The sequence below is a fragment of the Boleophthalmus pectinirostris genome, unplaced genomic scaffold, assembly GCF_026225935.1.
Source record: "Boleophthalmus pectinirostris isolate CB_2022bp ecotype Guang Dong unplaced genomic scaffold, ASM2622593v1 HiC_scaffold_7, whole genome shotgun sequence".
Taxonomy (NCBI): domain Eukaryota; kingdom Metazoa; phylum Chordata; class Actinopteri; order Gobiiformes; family Gobiidae; genus Boleophthalmus; species Boleophthalmus pectinirostris.
Genome location: NW_026571473.1, coordinates 5,518,554 through 5,544,238, shown reverse-complemented (window position 1 = coordinate 5,544,238; position 25,685 = coordinate 5,518,554). Strand labels below are relative to the sequence as shown.

Genomic DNA, 25,685 nt, shown 5'->3' with positions numbered 1-25,685 from the left:
CGCAGAATCTTACAGCTAATAGTCAGGAGGGTTCGAATAAGGCCTCGTAAGAGATCGCTAAATTACTCAAACATGCATGGGTGGCATCTAAAACCTCGTCCTGCATGTTTTTAATGATGGAACAACATTAAAACATGGCAGAAAGCTCAGGGAGAGTGTGGTGTAGCCTTGTTAACATATTTTTATTTGTGCATTCATACCTTGTCTTGTTTGTGTGTGAGCTCAGTCTATGCTTTTCTATAAATTGCTTTGGAAAAATGGTACAACAAATATAAAAATGTGCTCTTTCCACATGGTAGTTTTAGTGCATTGTCTTTTCTTCCCCTGCCTGATGCCACACTGACATAACACAAACTGAAGAGCTCTTGTCAGCGCCTCGATTGGAGCCTGTTATTACGCCCCTACACCAAACCGAGCTCCACGCCGCCTTCAAGGACCTTCCCTCGGCGTGACCTCAGAGCGGCGGCGGTGGTGCGTTCGAGTGCCTGCTCATCCTGTGACTTCTGAGTGACTTTTGGGGCTGTGATGAGTTCACAGTCGGGGGCGAGTGTGGGAGATTTGACTTGTCCTCTGGGGGATAAGGGCCTGTCCTGCTCCGAAGCTCAATCCCACGAGCTGCTGTCTCCAATTTTAGCTCGTGCCCCTCACAAACAGGCTCAGCGAGGAGAGATGGAGGGACACGAAAACAAGAGAGGAGTTAGAAGGGAAGTGGAGGACAGTGTCTGCAAACTTTTGGAATACAAAGAAGACCATGTGCTACATTCAAGTACTGTCAAAAGTAACCAAGAACAGAAACTAATCGATACGAAAACTAGCATCCAAACTACTGTAGATAATCTGTGTATCATTCGTTCATTCGTTTTTCAATACAAAACCAAAAATAAGAAAATTATAAAATAATTGTTTTTTCATTATTTGGCTCCAAAACCAAAATGAAAAAAACAGTAACAATTCATTTTTTTAGTTTTCGATTTTGTGTTTCAATGAATAATGGAAACGGACTGAACCAGGACTGAATCAGGACTAAACTGTTTTCAGTCCTGGTCTAGTCCCAGACTGGTCCCGGTCTCAGCCCCGGACTGGTCCCAATCTCAATTACTGTCTGAATCACGGCCTGGACCTGGTCTGGTCCCGGCCTTAGTCCTGGTCTCAGTCCTAGATAGTCCCGGTCTAGTCCTAGTCTAAGTCCTGGTGTTGTTCCTGGTCTCAGTCCTGGTCCTGGTCCAGGCCTCAGTCCTGATCTCAGTCCCGGTCTCAGTTCTGGTCTCAGTCCTGGTCTGGTCCCGGTCTCAGTTTTGGCCTCAATCCCGGTCTGGTTCCGGTCTGGTCGGACCTGATTTAGTCCCGGTTCAGTCCGTACGCAGCGTAAAAGTCCGGCATCGCAGTTTAAGTCACATAAACGGGAAGGTCCTTTCTCCTGCGGTCACCTCCGTGCCTGTCCTGACAGTGAGTCCTGTTTCAATTCTGGTTTAGTCTTGGTTTAGTCCTCCTCTTCAGTCCTGGAATCAGTCCTAGGTTAGTCCTGGGTTAGTCCTGGTTTAGTCTTAGTTCAGTCCATGGCGCAGGCAGCGCAAAAGTTGATATAATCTCGGGTTAATGGGCAGGTGCTGTGTTGTACTTTGCAGGTGCGGCACTGTAAAATATAAAGTTGACTACTTCGCGGATTTCACCTATTGCGGGTTATTTTTAGAACGTGACCCCCACGATGAACGACGGAGCACTGTAATCACTTTGAGAACCAAAACACCAAATTATAACATAAACAACTTAAGCATCATGCCCAGTGTTTTTATGACTAAGGATAAATCAATACAATTACAGTGTCAGACAATATTTGATTTGAACACATCTACCTTTTACCTGGAGACACAGTTAGGTCAGTTGGCGCGGTGGCTGAGTGGTTAGCACTCATGCCTCACAGGTTTTGCGATCGATGTCCGGGCCTTACTGTGTGGAGTTTGCATGTTTCTCCTCGTGTCTGGATGGGTTTCCTCCGGGTGCTCCGGTTTCCCTCATCAACCCAAAACGTGCACAACAGCTCTCCAGGAAGAACAGTTGAGAGCTAAGGTCAATTAAATACAATCAATCAAGTAACCTGCCCAGGGACGACAGGTGGAAATTAACACTGGTGCTACAACCTGGTAGAAACATCTCTCCTGTTAAGGTTCGTGTAGATCAGGGGTGGGCAAACTACGGCCCGGGGGCTGTATGCGGCCCTTTAATCTGGCCCGCCGAACTTAAATAAATTTACAATAATAAACCTTGTTGATGTTTAATTTTTCCTTCTTTTCCGGCGTTTCCCAGTAGATGGCTCACTATATATACATTGAGGTGCGGCGTATTATGTTGGCCGCAGTGACAGGAGTCATTTTCGGGGGGTGTATTCGGACCATGAGTGAGGTAGAAGTGTTCAAGACATAAGGCTGCACTGTTTCCATTTTGAGTGGATTTAAAGCAAAGTCGAAACACTTACAGATGCTGTGTTACAACTTTTAACACATGGAATCTCTTACGGGTCTGGTTGTGCTGCACTGTAAGTGTTTACACTAGGGGTGTGCAAAAATATCAAAATATCAATATATCATATCATTTAAAGTGATGATACAGTATCGATATCGTGGGCTGCTGTATCGATATATCACCAAGAGTATTTTTTGGTATATTTTACTAAATTATTTTGTTAAAGCTACAGTTTTGTTGCTTGTTTAGAGGAAGAAAACTTGTTTATGTGACACATTTGCAGTGTTGGGGAGTAACAGATTACATGTATCAGAGTTACGTAATCAGAGTACAAATTATGAGTAACTGTATTCAGTTACAGTTACTGTTTCAGTGAGTGGTAATTGGATTACAGTTACTTGTTTTCACATTTTGGGCTATATCCCCCCCCCACTCATTGCCGGAAACTAAACCAGGTCTAAACTAGATCTAAACCAGGTCTAAACCAGGACTAAAACCAGGACTAAAACCAGGTCTAAACTAGATCTAAACTAGACCTAAACCAGGATTAAAACAGGACTAAAACAGGACTAAAACTGGATTTTACAGGATTTAACAGGACTAAACCAGGTCTAAACCAGGATTTAACAGGACTAAATCCTGCTGTGTGGACGTGTCTCTTTGTTTTCTATCAATAATATTTTTAATTTGGTTCAGTAAAGTCTGGACTTTTTATTTTCTTTTATCAGACAAAACATCTTATGTTACGATATCCTGGTCTTTGCTTCTCTACAGCAAATCAAGTAATCCAAAGTATTCAGATTACGTTACTCACCTTCAGTAATTTAATGGATTACATTACAAACTACTTTTTGGTGTATGTAATCTGTAATCTGTAGGGGAATACATTTTAAAAGTAACCTTCCCAACACTGCACATTTGACATTTTCACTGTTTTGATGATTAAAATATTTGTGTTTCATATGAACTTTGCACAAGAAGTGGTTTAGCAAAGACTTTTAGTATCACAGTCAAGATTTAGCCTTTATTTTTTATTCAACCGTATGGAATTGATTTGAAACATATCGTATCGAATCAAAAGTGCACTGTATCGGGATATGTATCTTATTGTGGCCTATGTATCGAGGTATGTATCGTATCAGCAGCTACTTAATGATACCCAGCCCTAGTTTACACACGTATCCTCGTGGCTTGGGCTCTGCTTCTCGACGTGATCTAAGCGCTCATTCACGCTTGCCTGTGGTGTGTGGTGTAGCGGACCTCATTCACTTTACATTTATTCTGAAACTTGCGCGTCCAAAAGTTGCAGTGCGTAGTGCAGAACACGTTCTACATGAGCGCAAACAGGAGTGCTTACATGTCATGTCCTGTCTCCTGGTCCGGCCCTTCAGTCAAATTTTAGAACCCTATGTGGCCCCCGAGCCAAAAAGTTTGCCAAACCTTCATGTAGATTGTGCACTGTCCCTGTCTCATTAAATAAACAAACTGTTATAAATGTTTATGGAATTTTAAATCAGAATCTTACATTTACATTTGAGGTTAAAATATGAAATATGATCTGTTGACTTACACAAGAATCCGATGCATTTCAGAACATGTTTGTAGAGATCTAAAGAAAGTGAGCTATTTATTCCCATAGAAGACGATCGTATACTGTATAGTGTACTGTATACTGAAGTCTTTTGATTTTATTGTGCAGCCAGCAACTCAAGAATATTCCATCTGTAAGTGACTCCCAGAAAATGTTAATTACTCGCTTTGTTCAAGTTCAGAGTTCAAAGACGACTTATTTGTGTTTGTGGATGTGTTTTGAAGTGAGATAGATGCAATACGATGCCTCACACGTCCAGATATTACACACACTCACTACATTTATGACCAAGGCTGGGTATAATTAAGAAGCTGCTGATACGATACATACCTCGATACATAGGCCATGATACGATACATATCTCAATACAGTGAGCTTTGGATTCGATACAATATATTTCAAATCAATTTAAAATGGTGCAATAAAAATAAAGGCTAAATTACGGCTGTGATACTAAAAGTCTTTGTTAAACCACTTCTGGTGCAAAGTTCATATGAAACACAAACAGTGAAAATTTAGTTTCCTTCCATTAAACAAGCAACAAAACTGTAGCTCTGTAACAAAATAATTGATTAAAACATACCAAAAAATACTCTTAGTGATATATCGATACAGCAGCCCACGATATCGATACTGTATCATCACATTAAATGTTACGATACAGCGATATTTCAATATTTTTGCACACCCCTATTTGTGAAGCGCTCAAAAAGTGCTCTGGAAAAGTGGACTCACACCAGTACAATGAGAGAACATGTAAGAGAAAGCACTTTTGGTCCCCGAACCACCGTTTGAGAACCACTTGACTGATATTTTATTTTAAGGAGTATAGTGTTTGTGACTATAGAACTTACTGTAAAGGCCCTGTCAACATTTTTTTCTATATGGTTGAACAGAATTTGTCTTGCCTCAGTGCAGATGTATTGTAGAAGCAGCTCTTGAGGTCAACATACGTCTGCTGAGTAATGAACACTGTTGGACTTGTTACTGTCATTTCAGAGTAATTTGTTACATTACAATATTACTGCATTTAAAATGGAAGGTATTGCATTACTATTGCATTATTTTTAAGTTACTTTCACTCTAACGGTGAAGATGCTGAACTTTTGCGTCGTATATGGACTGAACCAGGACTAAACAAGGACAAAAACAAAGCTGAACCAGGATTGAACCAGGATTAAACCAGGTCTAAACTAGGTCTGAACCGAGGACCGAACCAGGACTGAACCAGGACTAAACCAGGATTGAACCAGGATTAAACCAGGTCTAAACTAGGTCTGAACCGAGGACCGAACCAGGACTGAACCAGGACTAAACCAGGATTAAACCAGGATTAAACCAGGTCTAAACCAGGACTGAACCAGGACTAAATCAGGATTAAATTAGGTCTAAACCAGGATTAAACCAGGACTAAACCAGAGCTGAACCAGGACTGAACCAGGTCAGAGTGGAGTTCTGCGTCGGTCTTTATCTCGCAGTCACCCGATAAGTCTACACAGGTGCTTCTCCAGCGTTTGTGGTGATTTTAGCAAATTTGTATGAAGAAAAAGCCACCACTTCAGTCCAGGTTAAAAAAGCATTGTAACACGCGTTACTGACATTTGTACCGAGTAAAATATTACAATTTTTTCCCTGTCATGCCGAACATTACTGTGTTACAGCAAAAAGCAACGCATTACAGTAATTGGTTACTTTTATAATGCATTACTCCCAACACTGGTGATCAAGAGTGCGTTTTTGCATGCTATTCGGTTTTAGTTTGTATGTTTGGTTGTTTTTGCTCCGCTCTGACTTTTGAAAGTTGTGGAAAGCACTTATAAACTCATCGTGGTGAATAATTCGGATGCTCTGAACGCATAAAGGAAGTGAGGAGTAACTTTGGACCACTGCAATCAGTTTTTTTTACATTTTTAAGACAGCAAAAATCAGGTAACTTTAACCTTCAGAACTTTTTAAACTTTTATAGTTTTCGTTTTTATTTACTTTTATCTTACTCTAAAAATGGTCTTTGTCTTCCTCACCATTAAAACCCCTCACTCTCTTTCCTGAATATATTTCTAGTATTTGACTTTTTATTGAAAAGCTGATGTCCAAGGGCATACGCTCTGCAGACAGTTGTGAATATTGGATTTTATTCATTAAAGACTTTCTATGTATTGAATCTCTTTAATCCAAACCAATCCTGGATGGTGCCCGGACAGCTTTTTAGTCGAACTTTTACAGTCGCATTTTAAACCACCTTTGAAACAGGTGAAGACCAGAAAGTACAGAAGCATGAGACTGTGTCCTTTTGAACAAGACAAAAGCAGCAGGATACTTTAAAGGGCCCATATTACTCGATTTTATAGTTTTCTCATCAAAAACAGACCTGGAGTTGTGTTTTTTTGTTTCATTCACACATATTTAACACACAAACCCTGCAGATTTAGGCTGAGTTTTTCTCTCAAACAGAAAACTTGTGATTGTCATGTGGAAATACAAGGACGTACTGTGTTTTTAAACTCCATACACCTTCACTAGAATCACTTGGATAATTTCAGCCTTGGAACTGTCAATCTCTACTGAACTAAAGACGAAAAAGTAGCTGTTAATTTGAAAGAGCTTTGGAGATGTAGACAGACTAAAATGAAGTGTTACCCAAACATGTGAATTTAATTGAAACTTTTATCTGTCTTAACTTAAATTATTATTATTATTATATTTATTTATTCTAAATTAAATTATCATTACTGTTTTACTTTGTCTCCATTTTGATTTTTATAATAACCTTTAGGAGTTTTATGTTTTTGTTTTTATGTTTATGTTTAAATTGTTGTATATATGGATGAAACAAAGGGATGGGATGGGGGGTTGCTCTTGATTTTAATTATTGTATTGTAATTTTTCTGTTGCATGTGAAGCACTTTGTGCTACATTTTAAATGTATGAAAAGTGCTATACAAATAAAGTTTGATTGATTGATTGATTGATTGATTAAACAAAACACAACTCCAGGTCTGTTTTTGAGGAGGTAACAACATTAAAACATCATTAAAAGCTCACGAGAGTCAATTTTGCACAATATAGGACTTTTAAGTGCGCTGGTTTGGTGCCTGTATTTTTTTCATAGTTTTACTTCATAAGAAAAGATCAAGTGGTCAATTATTTTTTAATAGTCAAATCATAACCAGTGAGTAATTTATACATGTTTGTTCCTTGTTAATATTCTGGTTGTTAGGTAACAGTCAGGGCATTACCTCTACACCTCACCTGCTGCTGCCCATGTCCATCCAGGAAGTAAAAGTATGAGTTTGTAGTTTTTCAAGATGGAAGAACTAGAAATAAAATCTAGGCAAGATTCTTGTAAAAATGTTTTATAACTTATATAGTGGTGTTACCCTTCCAGACACACAGGATCGTAAACGATACTGTTTATATAACTGCGCATAACTTTCCAACCATAAATGATATAAACCTTTTTTTTTTTCCTTAAAAAGCTGAGACGCCACTTATTGCCTCCGCTCAATTTAATTTCTCTCCAGCGACTAGGTCAGGAATCAGAATACTCTAGACGGCTTGCAGGAACCCAGGAAGTGCAAGTTCGAGCACCAGCCAATCAGTGAAGAGACAGACATTCTGTGTTGGCAACGATTCCCGAGATCGAGGATTTAAAGCCGCAACAAAGAGAATGTTTGTTGAATTTCATCAAGGGGAAAGACGTTATTGTCCTTCTTCCTATGAGATTTGGGAAAAGCTTAATATACCAGTTACCCCCGTTAGCGACGCATTACATACGTCATGACCAAATACCAGCGATTGGTTAAATAAAAAAAGTACACGCCTACCATCAAACAAACGAATCCTATTGCTGTGAGGTCAGACGATTTCCATGAAGTGAAACCAGCTGATGAATCAGGCTAGAGACTTGTTGCTTTCCGAGCATATTTCTGGCATTATCCTCTGTCACACACACGCTGTGAGATGACGTAATGAAAATGAGTGTTCAATAGGAACTTTGTTTTCTGCCAAACACATGCTCTCCGTCCATTTTGATTGGGCCAAACTTCGCCAAAGAGTGTAGTGAGTCAAAATGGTCGATGCTCCGAGCGTCCGTGTTTGTAACAATTGAAAAAGCCGCTCTAAGTGCACTTATTTCTCAAATAAGCGGCAAATTACGCATCTTCATCTGCGTAATTGCGCATCCTTTGATATTTTTATTTGAAAGGTTTAGTTCAGTCCAAGTGTACAAATAAAAATGTAATAAACACCATGGAAATGCAAGAAGAGATGTGGCTCTGTGTCCTGGACCTGACACCAGCTGTTTCCACAACTGACACCAGGAAAGTCATGAGGCCAGTGCACTTTTTTGTTTGGTTTTGATTCAATAAGTTTATTTTTAGTGTAGGTCCTAAGCATTTTTTATGTCCAAAAAGTTGTTTATCCATGTTTGCTGTGTGTTTTGTTTGAAAGAGTATGAATTTATTTTATTTTTTATTTTTTCATTTGTGTTTCTGGTCTTGTAGTTTTTCTTACAGCCATATGACACAACTTCAGCAGCAGATTGTGAAATAATAGGTAGAGGTCTGCCCGCCCGTTCATGCAAAGAATTGTAATTTTCAATCCCGCTCCCGCCCGCATCTGCGATATTTTGTCCCGCACACACCCGCAAGTCCCGCAGGATGGGAACCTTTGCTTTCTTAAACTATCAAACACGGAGAAGCGAAAGGAATTGGGCTGTGTATGAGAGGAGGTGCAGTGGGCGATCCAGCGGCATGGTTATGTCCTGGCTAAATCCTGTTTTAGTCCTGGTTTTAGACCCGTTTTTAGACCTGGTTTAGTTCTGGTTTCGTTGCGCAGGCCACACGACGTAAGGAAGGAGGGACTGTTCGCGTGGCATACAGGACGGGTGGGTCAGTCTGCGCGGCGTACGGGAAGGGGGACGGTCTGCTGCTTAAAATGTTTTTATTAACGCTAAATAAAATCTCCAGCACAAATTATGCATGCTATGTTTACATTTATCTTTTGTATATTTTACTTTACACTCATATTTAGTTTGCGGGACTGCAGTTTATCATCCCTCCCGCCAGCTCCCGCGTTGTTTAGCCCCACTCCCGCCCGCGACCGCAGCGAGCTTTCAAAATGTGTCACGCGTCGCAATGGTTTGCGTTGGGTCCCGCAGGTTGTAATGAAAAAAAAAGGATGTGTAACTCTTCATTAAGGGGTAAAAGTGGGAGTTTTAATAGCAAAATTAAGAACAAAATCCAGGCGAGGACAAATGTACTACAATTTCCCTTAGGTCTTAACTTTGATTTAGTGAAATTAACCGAGCACTTTCATGCTTGGGAATACTTATTTTTGCTTGTCTGACCAGCCAGTCCATTGCTTCAAAACTGACGTCCTTCAAAATTGAGATAATCCAACCGCAGCTGCTAATTTATGCCAAGTGTCCCTCAAATGTGGAAAACATCTCTTGAAAATTCTCAGAAGACTCAAAACAATATATAACTTCTTTTACCGGAGATAAGTCATAGTTTGGTGCTTCTATTGTCGATTCTGAGAAAAAATTTGCGCTGTTGGTTAATCCACCTGTCAATCACATTCCCTGAAATCAAGGCGACAGGACACGGCTCCACATCCACTCGTGTTTGTAAAGTTTTGTCAAAGCGTGCGGTTCCGGCTCTTCAGGTAATATACTCTCAAATTGCCGTAATATAAACTGCAAAATTCCTTTATAAACACGACCACTCTACCACCTGTCGCCCAAAACTAAATTACAGTTTTATCTGATCTCCACTGTTGTCCGTGTTTATTTTTGCCTTCACGTCTCATTGGCCGCGTGTCTGCTGCTGCTGCTGCCCCACGACGCGTACAATCCGATGAGCTCCGGGGTTAATTAAAGGATCCCTATAACGTGTTTCTTTAAATAGCCCCTGTCTGCGTCCTGAGTCCAGAGCGCATCACTAACCGGGCTGTAACGAGGCGCTCTCATGCAGCGGAGACTCGCGCGATCAATGTCAGGGCACATGGACACATGGACAGATGGACGGGCGGATGGAGCAGAGAGGAGCGAGGTTTAAGGGCTACGCTGCGGTTTAGGATTGTAATGATGTGTAAGACCGATTCACTAATGACAGAGCTGAAGTTAAGATATAAAAAAAAATGGTTAAAAACATTAAAACCGAACTGGAGTTGTGTTTTGTTTCATTCACACAAACCCTGCAGATTTAGGCTGAGTTCTTCTCTTGAACTGAAAACACTCTTGTTCCAACTTGTGATGTCATGTGGTAAAAGCAAAGTGCTCCACTGTGTTTTTAAACTCCATATGCCTTCACTGGAATTGCCAATCTCTACTGAACTAAAGGTAAAAGGAGCTTCATGACATCACAAGGTGGAAAAGAGCAGTTTGAGGTTTGGAGGTGTAGACAGACTTATATATAATAATATATAATAAAGAGTTACTCAAACATATGTGTCTGAAAGAAAACACAACTCCAGGTTAGGGTCGTCCCGATCCGATCACGTGATTGGAAATCAGCGCCGATCAAGTGACTCCGGACTCGGTCTGGTATTGGATAAATTATATATATAAAAAAAATAAAATGTGTTTCTCACCTTCCACGGTGGTTGGTCTCTCACCCTCATTGAGCTCGGGTCGTCTACCAGAGGCCTGGGAGCTTGAGAGTTCTGCGCAGTATCTTTGCTGTTCCCAGTACTGCACTTTTCTGGACTGAGATGTCCATTGTTTTTCCCGGTATCTGTTGTAGCCACTCTTCCAGTTTGGGGGTTACAGCCCCGAGTGTCCGATCACCACAGGCACCACTGATGCCTTTACTTTCCAGGCTCTCTCCAGCTCTTCCTTGAGCCCCTGGTATTTCTCTAGCTTCTCGTGTTCCTTCTTCCTGATATTACCATCACTTGGTATTGCGATGTCAACCACCACGGCTCTGCTCTATATATATATATATATATATATATGTATGTATATATATACATATATATACACACAGCACACAAATTTTTTTTTTTTTTAACTGAGGTGCAGGATTTGCTCAGTGACGTCCAGTTAGTGTGGTTATCTGTCCCAGTGCCTGTTGTACTAGAGGTGCACTTACGCTGGGACTTTTGGGCTGTGTCGTGCTCGGGCGCTGTTACCTGTGGCCCGTGTTCACATCTGTGATGTTTCCGATGGCGATCGTCGCACAGCGCTGTTTGTTTGCATGTTGCGCAACGAAGTTGGTGCTTTTGAAGTGTCTATTGAGCGGTGGGACCGATGTTGCGGTGCGTGCTCCTCTGTGGGTTTGTGGATGTGGTGGTGCAGGGGAGTGGGGGCAGCCAGGGGACAGAGGCTGTGGGGCTTCTCTCATCTAGTTTTTATTTGGTAAGATTTTGTATTATTTGGATTTCATAGACGAGCCTAAATGTTTCAAATATAATGCACATGCAAACATATAATATCAAATCTACAAAGTGTAGATTGTACAGAGTCGAGTCTCAGGTCTGATCTGATTCTGGTCTGGTTCTTGTTTTGTTCAGTTCATTAAGTTTACTAAGTTACATATTCCAAGACCAGACTGTGAAAAATCTAGATTTTTAACAATGATGGTTCATGGTTAGAAAAGTTAATAAAATTTAAGTTTTGGACATCTGATTTTTCACACTAAGTTCAGCCCAAATACTACCCATGAAATCAACACAATCTGATCTCTGCACACATCCTGGATCTTATTCTTTGCTCTTAGTTCATTTCATAATGTTTTATAGAAGTATCGGATCAGGACTCGGTATCGACAGATACTTAAAATCAAATGACTCAGACTCAGGGGCAAAAAAATGTGATCGGGACGTCCCTACTTCAGGTCTGTTTTTGATGAAAGAACAACATTATGTCCTTTTTTACCAATGAAGCAGAGGTTTTTAAGTTAACAGCTCTGTTGTGGAATGAGACTCGGTTTGTAGACACTGATGAATGTTGAAGCAAAGACAAAGAGTTTATTTCGAGCGAGAAATAGGTCCAACAGAACAATCAGCAGCATGTCTACCGAATGTCAGACCCCGAATGATACAAAGCACCAAGTTTATATCCACTGAGAAGACCAGAGGACATATTGTATTTTTCTGACTACAAATTAACTTTTTTCATAGTTTGGGTGTTTCCTGCGATTTATACTCTGGTGTGACTTATATATTAAAATGTTCACACTGAAGCGGTGAGAGGCTCTAGTCTTATGTGTCAGTATCTGCTGCTCCTGTTCCTCCTGTACCACTGTCACTTCACTCTACTGCACATGTCTCCTGCAGAAAGAGCCTCTGTCCTGTCTGTATCATGTCAGTCGATCACACCATTACTTCTGCACCACTGAACAATTTAACATTTAAACAAACTTATAAAAACGACTGAGAAGACTGAACACAAAAGAAAATCATATTTTGCAGATTACAAGCTGCAAGTCATGAAATCTGCAGCTGAAAACGGTAATCAAACAGCAGAAAGAAAGTTTGGCGTGACGAGAAACTTGTGACACCAGAAGGATGAAACATGAAACTTTCCTGAAGTCACTGGATGGATGGACAAAGTCTGGACTTCAGTGACACTGAAACCATCCTGTCGGGATTCAGGAAGACCAGAATAATTCTAACTGGAACTGATGCTGAGTCTGACGACAGCGACACAGAAGAGGAAGCGTCGCTCTGTTTACCTCCGGAGGTCGTGGAGTTGCTCAGAAGTGACACCGAGGATGAAGAATTGAATGGATTTAGTGATTTGGAGTGAGATGGAGAGTTTGGTAAACTTGTTCTGTTCTGTTGTTTATGTTATAGTTTATCTGAAGAACTGTTCATATGTGACGTTAACAGTCTGTTGTTCTCTCTTCTATTGTTTTTACTAGAACTTGACTTACAAGATGAAATGTCGGTTCCTGGTCTCTGATTTAATAAAATAAATTTGCCCCAAAAAGTGTCACTTAGGCTGCGTTCAGACTGCAGCCTGAAGTGACCCAAATCCGATTTTTTGGCCTCTGTGTGACTTGTATCTGATCTTTTAATGACAGTCTGAACAACACAGATCTGATTTTTCAAATGTGACCGAGGCCACTTGCATATGTGTTCCTAAAACTGATACATATCTGATCTTTTGACATGCAACTTCAGTCTGAACGGTCAAAGTACATTCATCCAACCTACACGTTATCAACAAGCCACAAACGTCACTATTCTGCGTTGAAGTAGGTGATAATTGTTAATGAACTCCGTGTCATTGTAGTGAAGCACATCACCACTCACCACTCTTGGCTCCGTCTCCACATCCACACGTTCCTTTCAACGGACGTCGCTGCCGCTGTCCCACAAAACACCACGGCCAAAAACCTCGTCCTTCTCCTTCTCAATCTCCTCCTTAAAACAAGTAAGTTGTTCATGTTCTGGCTCCGGTACGAGAGGAACTTTAAAATCTCCAGGTGCTCAATGCCCACATCCATGTTTGGACAACTTCCGTAAACACAGAGCACGCTCGCTGAGGTTGACGTCGTCGTGTCTCCAGTGCACATGCGGGACACTTTCGGGCCATTTTCTGTTCACACTGTAGTTCACATACAAGTCGCATTTAATTGGAAATGTGAACGACCTCGGAAAAACATCGGATTTCACAAAAAAACTGGAATTGAGCGTTAAGCCCTGCAGTCTGAACGTAGCCTTATAGTCTGGAGCGACTTATAGCTGGTTCACCTCAGAATGTGGAGTTAAAACAAAAAAAGGTGTGGTGTATTTCAAAGAAGAGAGACCTGAAAACCAACTTCCCTTCCTGACAAGAGGAGCGAACAAAAGTGTTTACATTGAAGAGTCTTTCTAACTCTGTGTTTAACCAAATGAGTTGTAATTACAAGACCAAATGTGTTTCTCAAAGATAAAATAATCGCACGATATTTACATTTCCTTAACAGCTCCTTTTTACATTTAGTTCGGTAGAGATCGGCAATTTCAGAGCAGAAAAGATCCAAATGATTCTAGTCAAGGTGCGTGGAGTTCAAAAACACAGCGGGGCACTTCCTAAAAAATGAAGCCTTTAAGTCAAAATCATTTATAACACCTCTAATTTCCATCGCGGTAGTGAAAAAACGACCCGTGAGCGTTTTTTTTTTTTACCTGAGCCGGAGCAGGTTTTTCAGCTTTATTTCACTCCGGCCCTGTCTCGCATCGGGCGGTCCTTTTAAAACTCCGCCCTCCTCCTATGCGAAGCCGGAGGGCGAGACTGTAGCTTAAAAATGTTCCTCCGCCGGAATGAGGTGATTTAAATTTTGGCCCCGGCTCCCTGCTTCATATGCGAACGCCTCTTCTCTCATCACAATTTATTACTTTCCGATGGGCTGCTGGTTTGCGCTGAAAGAACATAAAACTCGGGAATAAAAAATCAATTTGGTCGGTATGTGTCTCGCGAACGTCCGCCGTGCTCCCCCCCCCGCCGCACGAACCGTCTCGGGCCGCCGAACGGGAAGTAGATGGATCGCGATGTCTTTTTTAGTGCGTTATGAAAACGCGTTTAGTCAAAGCGGAGGCCATGAAGAGCTCCTGATTAAGTCAAGGTTGCATAAAAGAGGCGTTTAAAGGAGGAGCAGGCGGCGGGCGCGATTTATGGAGGAGGGGATAAGTGGCCGGATGATAAAAGAGAGACAGTCTGCCGGCTTTGTGACCCGAGAGGTGTAGTGTTTGCCCAAGGCTGATGGAAGAGGAGAGGAGAGGGGGAGAGGAGAGGGGAGAGAGGGGGGAGAAAGAGGGGAAAGGGGAGAGGGAGATAGAGAGGAGAGGAAAGAGAAGAGGAGAGACCAGACAGGTGCAGTGTTTGTCCAAGGCTGATAGAAGAGGAGAGGAAAGGACAGAGAGGGAGAGAAGGGGAGAAAGCGAGAAGAGGGAGAGGAGAAAGAGGGAGGGGGGAGAGAGGGAAAGAGGAGAGGAGAGAGAAGAGGAGAGACCATAGAGGGAAAGAGAAGAGGGAGAGAGAGAGAGGAGAAGGGGAAAGGAGATATGGAGAGAGGGAGATAGAGAGGAGAGGAGAAAGAAGAGAGGTGTGGTGTTTGCCCAGGGCTGATGGAAGAGGAGAGGAGAGAGGGAGAGGAGAGGGAGAGGGGAGAGAGAGGAGAAAGAGGGGACAGGGGACAGGGGAGAGGGAGAGGAAAGAGAAGAGGAGAGACCAGACAGGTGCAGTGTTTGTCCAAGGCTGATAGAAGAGGAGAGGAGGAGAGAAGGAAAGAAAAGAGGAGAGCAGAGGGGGGAGAGGGAAAGAGGAGAGAAAGAGAGAGAGAGAGGGGGAGAGGAGAGAGAAGGGGAGGGGAGAGGGAGATAGCGATAGACAGGGGAGGGAGGAGAGGAAAGTGAAGAGGAGAGACCAGACAGGTGTAGCACTTGCCCAAGGCTGATAGAAGAGGAGAGGAGAGAGGGAAAGAGAGGGAGAGAAGAGGGAGAGAGAGAAGAGAGGAGAAAGGGAGAGAGGGAGAGGAGAGAAGAGAAGGGAGAAGAGGAGAGACCAGAGAGGTGTAGTGTTTGTCCAAGGCTGATAGAAGAGGAGAGGAGAGAGGGAGAAGGAAAGAGAAGAGGGAGAAAGTGGAGAGATGGAGAGAAGGAGATAGAGAGAGAGGGGGAGAGAGGGAAAGACATGAGGAGAGAGAAGAGGAGAGACCAGACAGGTGCAGTGTTTGCCCAAGGCTGATAGAAGAGGAGAGGAGGAGAGGAGAGAGGGATAGAGAAGAGAGAGAGAGGGAGAGAAGGGGAGGGAGCGAGAAGAGGGGGAGGAGAAAGAGGGAGAAAGAGAGTAGAGGGGGGAAGAAAAGAGGGAGAGGGGGAGAGAGGGATAGAAAAGAGAGAGAGGATAGAGGAGAGGGGGAGAGAGGGAAAGAGAAGAGGGAGAGAGAGAGAGGAGAAGGGGAAAGGAGAGATGGAGAGAGAAGAGAGGTGTGGTGTTTGCCCAAGACTGATAAAAGAGGAGAGAAGAGAGGGGAAGAGGAGAGGGAGTGAAAGAGAGGAGAGGGGGAAAGGGAGAGAGGGAGAGGAGAGAAGAGAGGAGAGGAGAGACCAGAGAGGTGTAGTGTTTGGCCAAAACTGACGGAAGAGAAGAGAAGAGAGGGAAAGAGGAGAGGGGGAGAGAAGAAGGAGAGGAGAGGGGGAGAGAGGGAAAGAGAAGAGGAAGAGAGAGGAGAGATGGAGAGAGGGAGATAGCGATAGAGAGGGGAGAGGGAGAGGAGAGGAGAGGAGAGACAGGTGCAGTGTTTGGCCAAGGCTGATAGAAGAGGAGAGGAAAGGGGGAGAAGGAAAGAAAAGAGAGAGAGGAGAGGGGGAGAGAGGGAAAGACATGAGGAGAGAGAAGAAGAGAGACCAGACAGGTGCAGTGTTTGTCCAAGGCTGATGGAAGACAAGAGGAGGAGAGGAGAGAGGGATAGAGAAGGGGAGAAAGCGAGAAGAGGGGGAGGAGAGAGAAAAGAGGGGAAGAGGAGAGCAGAGGGGGAGAGAGAGAAGGGGAGAAACCAGACAGCTGCAGTGTTTGTCCAAGGGTGATAGAAGAGGAGAGGAGAGAGGGAGAGGGGAGAGGGAGAGAGAGAAGAAGGGGAGAGACGGAGAGAAATGAGGGAGAGGAGAGAGAAAAGGAAAGACCAGAGGGGTGCAGTGTTTGCCCAACGTTGACAGAAGAGAAGAGAAGAGGGGTAGAGAGGGACAGAGAGAGGAGAGGGGGAGAGAGGGAGAGGAGAGAGAAGAGGAGAGACCAGAGAGATGTAGAGTTTGTCCAAGGTTGATAGAAGAGGGGAGGAGAGAGGGGGAGGGAAGGAAGGAGGGAGAGCGAAGATGGGGGGAGATGGAGAGAAGAGAGAGAGAGGACAGGGAGGAGGAGATGAGAGAGGAGAAAGGGGGAAGAGAGAAGAGGGGGGAGGAGAGAGATGAGGAGAGAGAAGAAGAGAGACACGAGAGGCTGATAGAAGAGGAGAGAGAGGAAGAGAGAAGAGGGTCGAGAAGGAGAGAGGAGAGGAGAGACAGGAGAGGTGTCGTGCACTTCGCTCACAGAATAGGACCGCGGGAGGGAGAGAGAGAGTACGGGAGAGAGAGAGAGCAGAGGGTTGCAAGAGGAGAGGAGAGAGACGGAGAGATAGAGAGTAAAGGAGAGCGGAAGAGCGAGAGAGTGAGTGTCATTATTTTCGATCAGACGTTTTTGTGCCAAGAACGACGGTGGTTTGTGCTGAGGCGGTGACTCTGCCGCTCCACAAGTCTCAGTCTGAGGCCAAAGCTCTGATCACGCTGTTACTTAGACCTGAAGAGAGAAGGAGAGAAGAAGAGAGAAGAAGAGAGAGAGATGTGTGTTTATCTACTGTCAGGAAACATCCACCTTTTATCTTCTTTCTGGTTGTCTTTATATATACTTTTTCTTCGTGCACAATAGAATTAATAGTTTGACTAGAGGACGACCTGCAGCTGCACACACACAGACCGATGTGTGTATGGAGTTGGACACGTCGGCTGTAATGACTCTCTGAAACTGATCGGGGAAAGCCGGAGCGGTCAAACAAATACTCCGTGCTGATTGGTCGAAACTAGGGACGGGCATTCGATGGAATTTTCTTAATCGATCGTCAGAAGAATTAACGATCGATTATCGATTAATCGTTAACGTTTTTATATTAAAATTATCATCATTATTATTACTATCTGCATTACTAATCTGCATAAATAAATTCAACTTTACGACATATAAACCGTAACGACTCTAGAGCCACATCAGCCCGTTTGACATTATAATGTGTTTAATTCAGTTTTGTTGCAACTCTCACAGAAACAAAACTTAAAACCACATCACTAATTTGCATAAACTAAGTGAAGATAAAACTACAGCTCTTGTGTCGCTGATGTGGTTCAACTTCTGTCGGATTAAAAGACATGACTCAGGTGAATACAGGTTAGTGTGACCAGATTTGTGTTTGTCAAAACCAGGACACCGTACGGGGGGAGGGAGGTTGGGACTCGTCATCCACATTGAGCGACTCTCACCTGGTAAAACTTTTTCCCACTGGACACTGAAACATATGTGCTGCTTTGTACACTGTAAACATGGACTCACACTTGTCCTGAACGCAACGGAAAGTGTGGAATGTCTTGTACAAATCATCGTTAAATACACATTTGTGCTTCGGTACGTTGCAGACTGACCCACTGTTTGTGTCTCGCTCCTTCTGAGTGCAGAGACACATGTACACACCTGTTTAGTCACGTTACACACAGCAACCTACATTCTGTTTGTCGATTAAAATTAACGTAATCGATGAAATTCTTAATGATCAATTATCGATTAATCGATTAATCATGCCCATCCCTACATCATCACATCACAACAGCAGAACGAGACGAGACAAAAAGCACAAAGCTCTTCCCTCTGCACGTTTCTCACAGACTGAATACTCCGTGTTTCTGCTAAAACACACTCAAGTACGTCTATGGTTCGTTCAGACGCTTCACTTTTGGCTTCTGCCCAAATGCTGCGCCGTGATTGGTCGATTGTTTAATCACTGCGTTTATACAGCGCCTTTCAGGACACTCAGAGACTCTTTATAGATCATTATTCATTCACTCCACACTCAGCGGTGTAAGCTACTGTTGTGGCCACAGATGCCCTGGGGCAGACTGACAAAAGTGAGGCTGTCAGTCTGCACCATCGGCACCTCCAACAACTACCAACACTCACACACACTCCACGTTCATACTAGGCAATGTAAGTGTCTTGTTTAAGGACACATTGACAGTTTATTGTGACAGGTGCCCCCCTGCTGCACCTGATTTTCCCAGTGTCTCCCATCCAAGTTCTGAACAGACCCAGTCTTCTGAGCGTCTGACATCTGACAGGATCAGACTCTGACAAACAGGTGTGGTCATGTTTGAACCTCGACAGCGAGGGCTGGTCCAGATGCATTCATGTGAGTTTGTGAACTCAGAAATATTGCGAGAACTCATCTTTCTGTGTAAGGTTCAAAGGTCCATTACATGAAATTGACTCTTGTAAGTTTTAAATCATGTTATAATCAGTGTTGGAGAGTAACAGATTACCAGAGTTACGTAATCAGAGTACAAATTATGAGTAATTGTATTCAGTTACAGTTACAATTTCAATGAGTGGTAATTGGATTACAGTTACTTTGTTGAAATAAATAGATTACATGGCGGTATTTTCCTGTTTTTTTTCTCAGTAATTCCACTCATTGCCGGACACTAAACCAAGTCTAAACCAGGTCTAAAACCAGGTCTAAACCAGGTCTAAACCAGGACTAAACCAGGACTAAAACCAGGTTTAAACTAGGTCTAAACCAGGTCTAAAACCAGGACTAAATCAAGACTAAACCAGGATTAAAACCAGGTCTAAACCAGGTCTAAAACAGGACTTAACAGGACTAAATCATGCTGCGTGGACTGTGTCTCCTCCTCTTCTATCAATAATATTTTTAATCTGGTTAAGAAAAGTCTGGGCTTGTCTTTTAGCAAACAAAAATTCATATGTTACGATATACTGGTCTCTCAGCAAATCAAGTAATCTAAAGTATTCAGATTACATTACTCACCTTAAGCAATTTAATAGATTATGTTACAAACTACATTTTGGGGTATGTAATCTGTAATCTGTAGGGGAATACATTTTAAAGTAACCTTCCCAACACTGTTCATAATGTTGTTACCTCCTCTAGAACAGACCTGGAGCTGTATTTTGTTTCACACATTTGAATAATCCTTTATTATTAGTCTGTCTACATCTCCAAAGGTCAACCTGCTCTGTTCCAATTTGTGATGTCATGAAGTGGTTGTTTTTATGTTACCAGATACCTTTTACAGTTAGTTCAGTAGAGATTGGCGAAAATCAAAAAGTTTATTTTCAATTTTCATATGAAACATGAACATCTGAAACTGTGTTCCTCACTCCCAATCTTCTAAATAAATAAATAATAATAATAATAATAATAATAATAATAATAATAATAATAATAATAATAATAATAATAATAAATGGAAAAGTGTAGGAGAAAATTCAGTTTGTCGACTGGACAAAAGTTAATTTAGTTGAAGACGTTTCGCAGCTCATCCAAGCTGCTTCTTCAGTTCTGCTTCAGCTTGGATGAGCTGCGAAACGCCTTCAACCAAAGTAATTTTTGTCCAGTCGACAAACTGAATTTTCTCCTACATGGATTCTACCTGGACGACTGAGGGATTCTTCACAAATAAATGGAAAAGTGCAAGTGTTCTTTGGGGAGACACAGATTCCTGCTTCCTGTCCGCCTGTTGGGTAGAGAGGGGACAGAGTTCAGCATCCTAACAGCCTGGTGGATGAAGTTAGTGTTGTGTTGTTGTGTTGTTGTACTGTTAGTGAGTCTGGCGGTGCAGGGACAGAGGCTCCTGTAGCTCCTCCTGGAGGGCAGGAGGCTGAACAGGTTGTATGTGGGGTGACTTGCATCACTCACAGTACCAGAGTTGAAATGATCAAAATTATTCTAGTGAATTTCTATGGTGTTTAAAGACACACTTGCTGTATTACCACATGACATCACAAGGTGGAACAGAATATATATGTTTTTTTTATTTTGAGAGAAGAACTCAGCCTAAATATGCATATGGTTTGTGTGTTAAACGTGTGTGAGTGAAACAAAACACAACTCCAGGTCTGTTTGTGCTGAGGAAACTACATTAGAACATAGATCAGAAATACCCCGGGCTGTCACAGTTGACGTCACCAGAGCAGTCGTGGTGACAGTAGGTTTCCTCACTCACTGTGAGGCTGGATGAATCGTGGCCACTGTACTGCTGAGACTCTTGTCAGTGTCTGTACAGACCAACACAATCCAGGGTCATTATTTTTATTATGAAGCTTTTTTTCTTACTGTAAACATTTGAAGAGTCAGAGTGCGTGACCCTCGTCTTTTTAGAACACTTCTGTGGACTGTGGGGCCGTGTAGGGCGTCACGTTTCACAGCTCTTATTGTGACGTTCAGTCCGCAGACAGGTCCAGTGAAAGCCCAGCGCACACTGTCCGCTTTATACTGCGGCCTTCAGACCATCAGAGACAAAGAGACTCTCACAAAGACTCAGACGGGAGACTGAGGAGGAAACTCTACTCCAGCTTCATTGTGTCCCACAGACCAGAGACGAGCAGAGAGAGGAGGAGAGGAGGAGGGAGAGTAAAGAAGAGAGGAGGAGAGGAGGGAGAGAGGAGCGAGGAGACGGGAGAGCGAGGAGGAAACTCTACTCCAGTTTCTTTGTGATGAGCAGAGAGAGGAGGAGAGGAAGAGGGAGAAAAGAGAGGAAGAGAGGAGAAGGGAGAGAGGAGAGGAGACAGGGAGCAGAAGAGGAAACTGTACTCTAGCTTCATTGTGTCCCAGAGACGAGCGAAGAGAGGAGGAGAGGAGGAGGGAGAGTAAAGAAGAGAGAGGAGGAGAGGAGCAGAGGAAGAGGGGGAGAGGGGTGGAGAGGGAGAGGAAATGAGAGGAGGAGAGGAGGGAGAGAGGAGACAGGAGGCCGAGGAGGAAACTCTACTCCAGCTTCATTGTGTCCCAGAGACACGAGTCGAGCAGAATGAGGGGAAGAGAGGAGGTGCGAGAGGAAAGGAGAGAGGAGGAGAGGAAAGAGGAGAGAGGAAACCAGAGAGGAGAGAGCAAGGGAGAGAGGAGACAGGAGGCCGAGGAAGAAACTCTACTCCAGCTTTATTGTGTCCCAGAGACAAGAGACGAGCAGAGAGAGAAGGAGGGAGAGCAAAGAAGAGAGGAGGAGAGGAGGGAGGAAGAGGGGGAGAGGGAGAGGAAACAAGAGAGGAGGAGGGGGAGGGAGAGAGGAGGAGAGGAGAGAACAAGGTAGAGAGGAGACAGGAGGCCGAGGAGGAAACTACTCCAGCTTCATTGTGTCCCAGAGACAAGAGACGAGCAGAATGAGGGGAAGAGAGGAGGAGGGAGAGGAAAGGAGAGAGGAGGAGAGGAAAGAAGAGAGAGGAAGCAGAAAGGAGAGAGAGAGAGTAAATGAGAGAGAAAGAGAGAGGAGAGACAGGAGGCTGAAAAGGAAACGTTTCCAGCTTCACTGTGTCCCAGAGACAAGAGACGAGCAGAGAGAGGGGAAGAGAGAAGGAGGGAGAGGAAAGGAGAGTGGAGGTAAGGAGGGGGAGAGGAGAGAGGAGAGGAAAGGGGAAAGGAGAGAGGAGAGGAGACAAGAGGCCGAGAAGGAAACTGTGCTGCAGTGACAAGAGACGAGCAGAGAGAGGAGAAGAGATAAGGGGAGGGGACAGAGAGGAGGAGGAGGAGGAAGAGGTGGAGAGAAGCAAGGAGAGGAGAGGAGGAGGGAGGAGAGGAGAAGGGATAGTGTAGCAGTGGAAGAGGGAGAGGACCAGAGCTGCACCGAGGAAAGGTGAGGAGAGGAGTTAATGAACTTCTCTCGGTGTGAGCTGAGTCTCCATGTGGAACAGTGAGAAGATGCTCACCACAGTTTGAAAAGTTTCAGTATTTTCATGCATGGACTCTTCTATTATTCTCCCTGGGTCTCACATAAAGGCATAAAAACAGTGCGCCGTGCTCCACTTATTCCTCTTTTACCTGATGCATTTCCAGCCGTCCAATTATTCACTGCAATGAGTTTATGCTGTTACGCTTTTCAGAACTCTCGGCGGCCAGAGGGGAGTTTTGATCATGTACAAATGTGGGGCAAATCACTCTTAAATGTGTTTATTTTGGGCAAGTAATAAGTGTACATTCTTTTACAATGGGAAATATAACATGAGTGAAATTGTAAGAGAAATAACAACAACACATTTGCCCAAAAAGGAGTGGGAAGAGAAGAAAAAAACTTATTTAATCTCACCCCCCTCTTCTAATCTAACACAATGAGCTTTCCTTTGCATTTTTCACTTTTTACATTAAAGGGACAGTGCAGGATTTTGGACATAGGACCTAATCTCCTAGTGAGCCAGAGTGCCGGAGACGTGTGGAGACACTTTTTGAAATATTCCATCCAGTTCTTGTATTTACAGAGGTCGCTGGTGCTAGGCTAGTGCATGTCAATGGCCATAGTTAGCCTGCCACTAAAAACAGTTTTATCCACTCCACAAAACACCCGAAACAAATCTATTATTACACCAGACTGTCCATGTGAATGTCTGTGTTGATAGAATAATTTTAGAAGTAAAACCAACCTTGCATTTGAAGGATTTCCCTGTGTTCGATTATCTTCCGACTCCCACTTAAATCATTGTAATATGGTGCATGATTATGCTAAATGACCGAAGAAAATTAACTAACTAACTAACTTGGACCTGGGATTTGACTAGGGCTGGGTATCATTAACCCTTCCAGACCTAAGGGCATTTTTGGTACATTTGTCCTCGCCTGGATTTTTTTCCTAATTTTGCTTTTAAAACTCCCCCTTTTATCCCCTAATGAAGTGCTATACATCCTTTTTTTCAGTACAACCTGTTCTTTCACAATCTGAATGCTGTAGTTGTGTCATATGGCTGTAATAAAAGCTATAGAACTAGAAATACAAAGGAAAAAAAAAAAAAGGAAAATAATATTCACACTCCTTTATTCAAAACACACAGCAAACATGTATAAACAACTTTTTAGACATAATAAATACTTAGTTTAGGGTCTTAGCTACAAAAGTGCAAAATATGAAGTTTGTAGGTATTCTAAAAATGTCATTTTTGCCCTCAAAACAAAAAAAAAGTGCACTCGTCCAAGTCCTTCACTAGTGCCAATCATGGAAGCAGTTCCTATCAGGCACCAGGCATAGTGCCACATCACAGGCCTTGCATTTCCATGCAGTACACTGCCTCTTCCCCTGTGTTTGTCAGCAGTGCACACATGACAGCCTCCCATATGATCCTTGCCTGCTGCGGTCTTCCTGGTGTGTGTGGTTAGTAAGTGTGGTGATGGAGATGAAGTACTGAGGAGTGGAGATCTGGATCTTCCATGTCCTCCATCCCTGCCCCTCCTCCTGCTCTCAGAGGAGATCGTAGGTGTTGAAGGTGTTGATGGTTCTGGACGGGTGGCTGGGGTTGTAGACACTGATGAAGCTGGGGAGACACCTGAAGTGAATGGCACAGGGGAATCTGGAGGAGCCTGAGGAACATCCTCTGACTCAGCACTAAACAAAAGAAAAGGAAAAAATGTTAGTTTGTGCTTGTGTAAAACTTGTGTATTACATATGGACTACAACAAGTCTAAGTCTAGTGCAGCAGGGGCAAACACAAAGCACAACCCCATCCCCCACCCAAATGGTGTCAACAGATTATGACCTCACTAATTAGGACATCCACACATCCCAAACCACTTCATCCACTTTACACATGTAGTTTGTAGCTCGTTATTTAAAACAACATACATGTCATAAGTCTAGTGCAACACAGGTAAACAGTTGTCTGAAGTTCACAATCTCATCCCCCACCTAAATGATTATACCCCTCACGCATCAAATAAAACTGTATCCAAACTACGTAAATAGGCATTACGCATGCTACTATTATGTATTTACGCCCGTTTACTACAAGTGTTGCATGATGTTTGCTCCAAATAACTATGAAATATTTGCTACTTACTCTTCAATAGGGTCCAGATCCTCCAGGTAATCCAACTCTTCATCTGTATAAAAAGTGTCCACATCGGACTCGGCGTCACTGCCAGGCTCCGTTACCATTGCCACTGCTTCCAGCAAGGAAAGTGACGCTTTGCGTGCCATTTCTGTTCGTTCTTTCTTTCTTTCTTTCTTTCTTCTGATAGACTTCCCGGAGCTCTTTATCCTCTGTGCGCAAAACAACAAATGCCTTGGCACACAAATGTGTGTACGCCAAGCGCGCATCTGCGCGCACCTGCTCACACCCGCGCGCATCCGATTCATTGCTCGGCACTAGGCTGTTTACGTCCTGTTGGGTGTATTATGTATCATTTGCAAGTAAAAAAAAACTTTTCAAATAAAAATAGTAAGGGATGCGCAATTACGCACACCGAGATGCGTAATTTGCCATTTACTTGAGAAATAATGGTACTTAGGCCTGCTGTATCAAATGCTATGAGCACAGACGCTCAGAGGAGTAACTATCTTGACTTAAAACAATCTTTGGCAAAGTTTGGGCCAATGAAAATGGATGGAGCGCGTCACGCGCCGAAGAGCGAAGTTCCTATTGGACACCTGTTTTCACTACGTCACCACGCAGCGTGCGTGTGACGTAGGATGATGCCGGAAAGATGCTGGCAAAGCCACGGGTCTTATCTATACAAGGGGGAAAAAAATTAAGTCTCTATCTTTTATGGTTAAAAAGTTATGCATGGTTATGTAAAACATGTCCGCCGGTATCGTATACGATACCGTTGGTCTGGAAGGGTTAAGAAGTTGCCGATACAGTACATACCTCGATACACAGGCCACGTTACGATACATATCTCGATACAGTGCACTTTTGATTCGATATGATAATTTCAAATTGATTCGATATGGTTCAATAAAAAATAAAGGCTAAATTGTGGCTGTGATATTAAAAGTCTTTGTTAAACCACTTCTTGTGCAAAGTTCATATGAAACACAAACATTTTAATCATCAAAACCGTAAAAATGTCAAATGTGTCGCATAAATGAGTTTCCTTTCACTCAACAAGCAACAAAACTGTAGCTCTGTAAC

General features: G+C 43.1%; 1 protein-coding gene across 1 annotated transcript in view; it reads right to left on the bottom strand.

Moving 5' to 3' along the window:
- The window catches only part of LOC129412039 (uncharacterized), a 48,519-nt gene extending 23,480 nt beyond the window's left edge, over window positions 1-25,039 (bottom strand). Inside the window, exons 1-2 of the mRNA XM_055164756.1 lie at window positions 24,609-25,039; window positions 23,901-24,157 (exon numbers count right to left, since the gene is read on the bottom strand). Of these exons, the coding sequence (XP_055020731.1) occupies window positions 23,901-24,157; window positions 24,609-24,907 (556 nt within the window). The 5' untranslated portion in view covers window positions 24,908-25,039. The remainder of the gene's footprint in view (window positions 1-23,900; window positions 24,158-24,608) is intronic.
- Between the last annotated feature and the right edge of the window lie 646 nt (window positions 25,040-25,685).